General features: G+C 46.8%; 1 protein-coding gene across 1 annotated transcript; it reads right to left on the reverse strand.

Moving 5' to 3' along the window:
• Window positions 1-522: 522 nt before the first annotated feature.
• On the reverse strand, window positions 523-5816 carry Tdgf1 (teratocarcinoma-derived growth factor 1). The gene is made up of 6 exons (XM_021171166.1): window positions 5797-5816; window positions 4008-4060; window positions 2989-3090; window positions 2428-2542; window positions 2226-2335; window positions 523-638 (listed from the first exon to the last, which is right to left on the reverse strand). Exons 1-6 carry the CDS (start codon window positions 5814-5816, stop codon window positions 523-525), a joined length of 516 nt encoding a protein of 171 aa, XP_021026825.1.
• Between the last annotated feature and the right edge of the window lie 684 nt (window positions 5817-6500).

Genomic DNA, 6500 nt, shown 5'->3' on the forward strand with positions numbered 1-6500 from the left:
AGATAATTTAGCTGTTTTCAGCTACTCTGAATTTACTTCCAGTTGCACATTAGGATTTAATAACCTTCAGAACTGTTTAAAAGTCTTAGGACGAAAAGTAAGAGAGTTACTTCTATCAAGAAACACAGAGCCGGGCGTGGTGGTGCACACCTTTAATCCCAGCACTTGGGAGGCAGAGGCAGGCGGATTTGAGTTCGAGGCCAGCCTGGTCTACAAAGTGAGTGCCAGGACAGCCAGGGCTACAGAGAAACCCTGTCTCGAAAAACCAAAAAAAAAAAAGAGCGGGCTATGGCAGACAGCACATTTTTAGAGTAGCTTTTAGGCTAGGAATGTAACTCGGTGTTACAGTGCTTGGCACACACGCCATAGTTTTTACAGCCAGAACATCCAGAAAGAGGAGGGGCCGTGCAGAGGTAAGGAAGGCCTAGTTAGTGTTTTGAGGGGTAACATTAGGGATTCACTGTGAGCATCAAGATGAATGACATCTTTGCTAATGGCACTGGCATGGAATTCACATGACACCTATACTTTCATATCTAGAAAAAGGCAGGCGCCAGCTAGCATAAAAGTGGTCGTCACAGACGGCGTTTGACACGGAGTCCTGGATGCTTTGAGGTCCTGGTCCATCACGTGACCATCTGAAAGGTTGAGATACTCAGTCACTAAAGGAAATCCTTCCAGCCGTTTACCCTGCTGCCTTTACGATCCAGAACTCTGCTGGGGCCTAACTTGACGAGGACAGTGTATTCACCTACAGGATCAGCAGTAGCTACATAACACTCTTATGACCCCCGAAGATCTTACATCAAAACCACAGACCTACTGTTAACTGACTCTTCCCTGGATATCTTCTATTCCAACGATGGTGCAGACCTTGGTTAGGCTCTGGTAAGGGGACAACAGAACCTAAATTCCAGGAAAAAAATATAGCCTCCATTCATCTAATCACTCTACCGTCCCTTGCTAATCTATATACAATACCCAGGATGCAATGGTAAAGACATTTGCTTAGTGAACTTGCACAGTCAATTATGAGTCCAGATGTGAATTGCTCAACAACAACAACAAAAACAAAGCCCTAGCCACATTGAGTGGGGACATCACTGTTCCTCTGCTCTGATCCCCTTTCTCATTGTCTCCTTCAGATCTATAAAATGAAGGTGCTGTGACCAGCTACCACAGACTTTTAGGATGCCAGAAGAACCAGTTGTGGTGGCTCACGATTCTCAACCCCAGCACTGGGGCTGGGATGGGGCAGAAACAGGCAGATCTCTGAGTTCTGGGTCAGTCAGTTACGTGGTAAGACCTTGTCTGAAAAGGTCACCAGTGGGGTCAAAGTCCGGGTAGATCCTGGGCTAATGGTGCATTCCTGGATCAGCACTATGGAGGCTGAAGCAGGGGGACTGATGGGAGGTCAGCTTAGACTGTAGAGTGAAATCCAGGCCAGCCTGAGATACAGAATAAGATATTTTATCAAAAACCAAACCAAAGTACAGGAGGGACTAGTTGTAGGGTTGGGTTCTAACTAAATGGCCACCCTAGAGTCTGTTGGGAATCTTCTGCCCAAAGGAAAAAACAGCAGAAGTCACTTCTTCTTGTCTCAATGGCTAGGTCTTTTTCTGTTCATTGTCTCCAGCAGAAGCCTGCTCATAATCAGTCTCAAGTCGATGTGTGGGAACTCTGTAGGTGGCGGGACAGTAGGGGCCAAGGGAGTGTCCCTCAGTCAGGACCCCACGCCTCCTAAAGATCCATTGTATCAGAGATTGCACACCAACAGCTCCATACCCAAGGGGTCATTCCTCTCCTAGCCAGTGCTTTAGCAACATTCCAATGGCCTTGCATCTGGGACATGCCCACTAAGAACCTCACATCTGAATGACTTGTGCCCGAGGGAGCACCCCCAAGGATCCCACAAGTTGGGACCTCATCTACTTAAGGGATCATCCACCAATGACTCTGGATCACCATGATGGATCTAAGGAATCCTTTCCCAGGGTTAGCTAAGGGAGCGTTCCCTAAGGACCCAGCATCCGAGAGCATCCACCCACCAAGGATTGCTAGGCTGTTCGGCCCTGGTGCCCTTATGCTATTTTATAGGCAGAGGTCTGGCTGACTGGCAGGTCCTGTCAGGCCAAGAAGGCTCTGGCAGAGCAGGAGGAGAAAGGGGGTCCCTTGGACACCTGAAAGACCTGACAGGATTAAAGAAAGAGGGGCAAATTGCTTACCACAGCCAGGTAGAAAGGTCTGAGGAAGACAGTGGAGCTGGCCGTACCAGCATCTGCACAGGGAACACTTCTTGGGCAGCCAGGTGCCATGGAGGATAGACCCACAGTGCCTGGGAAAGAAGTGACAACACCCACTGTCAGACATTCCTCTCCCTCCTTCCCTGCCCATCACCCGGTCCTGTTCCTTCTCAACAGCACTTACTCTTTGCGAACATCATGTTCACAGTTGCGTCCATAGAAGGAAGGAGGGCAGGCACAGAAGGACCCCAGGATGCAAGTCCCTCCATTCAGACAGCAAGTTTTATTAAGCAACTTACCTGAAATGTAAGAGAAGTCATGGGGCAGGTGGAGGACTGAAAAGCCCATAAGCAAAGGTTCATGCAGCACTCTGGCATTCACTCCCCCAGAGTACTCTGAAAGACCTATAGCACACGAATCTACCTTTCAGGGAAATAACTTTCATGGTTGGACCTGGTTGGTTACCCGGTCTGATGGTCTGATACTTAGCTGGTCCCAGCATGAAGTGGCATCGGGAGAGAAACTGAATATCAGAGACTATCAGGGACATTCTCTCTCTCTCTCTCTCTCCCTCCCTCTCTCTCTCTCTCACTCACACAGACACACATGAACATGCCTCACTCACTTTTATGACAAGCTAGTACAACCCACCCAGCCGCTAACTCACGCATCATGTCTCTTGGGTTAAGTACTTCAGAGATGTGTCAAGGGCCATGACAGAGGTGGATTAAGGCAAAAGTCTTACTGTTCTGTATCCCCACGGAAGGCACGAACTGGAAAGACCGATCGCGTACGGCAGGTTCTTTCTGGTCCCCAATGCGGTTATCTCGGATGGCAAGGTCTCTCCCTGTATTACGTATTTGATGCCGCAAAATATTGTTGGTGTTCATAAGAAAAACACCTCCTCCCTACCACCCACCAACAAGTAGGGTGGTGCTTGCCAAAGGTCTCCACACTCAGGAGGAGGAGGGAGGATCCAGTGAGAGGCGACACTGAGCAGCCCTGTCCCCAAACACTAAGGGCTTGAGGATGTAGTTCAATGGTAGTGTGCTAAGTAAGCATAAGGTTTAGTCCCAATGCAGAGGGGGTGGGGGGGGGGTAGGATGGAGGGTAATCTGGAACTATGTCCAATAGGTGCAGAGCCTGGGTTAAATCACATGAACAACAATGGTAACAAAAGTTGTTGGTAAATAAAATAAAATAAAATAAAAATCAAACAAAAACTCAGCTAGATTTGGTAGTGAACTTGGGAGGCAGAAGAATCAGGAGTTCAAGCTCAACCTTGACTGTGTTGTGAGTTCCTAGGCAAGCTGGGGTACAAGGTCCTTAAAGTGCACACATGCAGGCTGGTGAGATGGCTCAGTGGTTAAGAGCACTGACTGCTCTTCCGAAGGTCCTGAGTTCAAATCCCAACAACCATATGGTGGCTCACACCATCTGTAAGGAAATCTGACGCCCTCTTCTCGAGTGTCTGAAGACAGCTACAGTGTACTTACATATAATAAAATAAATAAATCAATCTTTAAAAAAAGTGCACACATGCGCATATGTGTTGGGGGGTGGGGGCAGCCTGGGTTCGGTGACATCCAGGTTCAAAACCTGAAACCCAACTATACAGGGGTGGCTTGTGCCTTTAAGTGAATCTGAGTCCAAGGACAGCCTGGTCTACACAGTGAGTTCCAAGGCAACCAGGGCTAGACAGAGAAACCCTGTCTGGAAGCCTCCTTCCTCCCCAGGGGGAAAAACAAACAAAAGAAAACTCACCAGTAACGGGTCCAAATTCAAACGCATTGGAAATGGCCACAAGCAAAACCACACTGGGAGAAGATTGGACATCAGTTAGCAAAACCAAGCGTTCAGCACGAGGGCACAGGCCACAAAGGAGACTGTGAACAGCGCCACCTGGCTTCTTCAGCGCTGTCTCCAGTAACAAAACCGGACAGAAGTTCCCTCTCTAAAAAAAGCCACATGTTGGTGCTGGAGAGACGGCTCAGAGGTTAGAGCACCCTCTGCTCTTCCAGAGGCCAGAGTTCAATTCCTCCTGGTGGCTCATATCCATCTAAAATGAGATCTGGTGCCCTCTTCTGGGCCGCATGCACACACGCAGGCAGAATGCTGTATACATAATAAATAAATCTTTAAAAAGAACCACATGTAGAGTGACTGTGATTGTAGAGTTGGAAGACTGCGCACTAGCAGCTCTAAGTGTCCTGGGGCTATGTTTAAAGACCATGTGGCGGCTGTTTATCATGAACCTCTCTCTATGACTTAGTATCCTTTTGACAGTCACATAAAAACCTCTGGGATGAAGCAATGTAAGCAAATCACAGCTCCAGAAAAAACTGAGGCTGGAGCCCTCCCCGATGTCTTCACTGATACAGCTAATGTTTGCATCATTTACACGTACACAGTTAAACGTCTACAAGTCAGATTTATACTTTCTTTTGTTCTGTGACTACCAAGAAGCTCATATAACCTCTTCCATGTTCGTTTAGGGCAATATGAATCCTTGTTCCCAAGCCTCGGCCACACTCAGAATAACCTCTTACTCTTCGGAACAAGGGCTGTGTTCTGCATTAACTGTTTAAAACAAGTCCCCAGCATCCAATATTTCATCATGTATATTCCTTAGGCCCCACCCTTACACACACAATTTTAAAGTTATAAAATTAAAAAGCTAAAATATTCTATTCTGCACAAGCGGCATATTTTTTTTCCACGGTGCATTGTTTGCATATATAAATTCTTAAATGGCTGTATGGGCTGGAGAAGACTTGCCAACCACATGCAAGCGCTGGTCCGACGCCCAGCTCCACTGGGAAAAACTTGTTCTGTCACTTGAAATGGTTCCAAGTTCAATTGGTTTGTTATTCCTAATGTCTTTAAGTATTGAATTTATCTCTCCCATTAACGTTTAGAGGCAGTCTTGATTAAGCTGTAAGATTAATATTATTTATGCAAGAGAAGGAAAGCATTATTTCTCTGGCAGTCACCCACATGATTGATGGGACGAGCCCAGAAGGTGCTTTACATACAACCTGAGTTGGATGCCCAGAACCCAAAGGATCTGATTCCAGTAAGTCATCGGCTAACCTCCATTCAAGTATATGCGAGCGAGGGCCCGCGCGCACGCGCGCGCACACACACACACACACACACACACACACACACAAAGGCAATAAAAAATTGACATTTTAAGAAGCCGATGGCAGCCGGGCGTGGTGGCGCACGCCTTTAATCCCAGCACTCGGGAGGCAGAGGCAGGCGGATTTCTGAGTTCGAGGCTAGCCTGGTCTACAAAGTGAGTTCCAGGACAGCCAGGACTATACAGAGAAACCCTGTCTCGAAAAACAAAAACAAAAACAAAAACAAAAACAAAAAAACAAAAAAGAAGCCGATGGCAAAGCAGTATCTAACTATAAAGTTCCAGGTTCTTCAGGAAAAGCAGCAATGTTACTGACAAGGTTCAAGCAAGACAAAATCAGAGCGTCGTAGAACGTGATTTTCTGAAGTGGCTATCTCCAGCAACCAAAAAGTCAAGGTTAGCTCATACCTGGATGAGAAGTACCCCATCTTCCACGGCTCGCAAAAACGTTGGAGGAAAAGACAAGAAACACAATATTAGCAGATGGCTTTAGTTCACAAAGCCATTCGAGACACCCAAAGGCTAATTTCACAAAATGAAAACGGTAGATTAAAAAGAAAGATATCCCAAATGAGAGAGGCGCCGGTCCTGGAGAGTCTGTGGGAAGTTAACAGCCAAGATCTCCGTGTAGAACAGCAGGGGATGGGGTCTCTTCTTCCTATAAATGGTTTGCGATAAAGTACTTCCGAGGAATATACCTCCCTTAAAAGAAACTTGAGGTGTTGAGGAGGACCCTCAGGTGGGCGGGGAGACGGGGCCCCACGCCCATTACTAGGCCGGGAAGGTCCAAAGTCGGGAAGTGAACTAGTTTGGTTTTTATGTAAATTCTCCGTCTGGTTTTATGTAAATTTTCTATATGTAAAGGGAGTTGAAGAGTCTAGTTATTCTACCAAGGTGTTCAAACACGAAAGTAATTTGGAAAGTCTAAACACCATACAGGCATTTGAAACTTCATTATCAAAATTTGGTGTTTTGTTTGTTTTTCGAGACCGAGTTTCTCTAGGTAGACCAGGCTGGCCTCAAACCCAAGAAATCTTCTGCGTGCCCCTAAGGGATTAAAGGCGCGCTCCATCACCTCCACGTTAACTGTCAAATTTTAACTCTGCATTTGC

Source organism: Mus caroli, chromosome 9 (genome assembly GCF_900094665.2).
Source record: "Mus caroli chromosome 9, CAROLI_EIJ_v1.1, whole genome shotgun sequence".
In the NCBI taxonomy this organism is placed as follows: Eukaryota; Metazoa; Chordata; class Mammalia; order Rodentia; family Muridae; genus Mus; species Mus caroli.

What these genes read in the sequence shown, in the direction of transcription:
- Tdgf1 (XM_021171166.1), bottom strand. Translation starts at nt 5,816, where the DNA reads ATGGGGTACTTCTCATCCAG. An exon ending in ATGGGGTACTTCTCATCCAG is followed by an intron (nt 4,061 to 5,796) that starts GTATGAGCTAAC and finishes ATCTTCTCCCAG; the next exon opens with TGTGGTTTTGCTTGTGGCCA. An exon ending in GACCTTTCTACCTGGCTGTG is followed by an intron (nt 639 to 2,225) that starts GTAAGCAATTTG and finishes TCAACCTTTCAG; the next exon opens with ATGGTCACGTGATGGACCAG.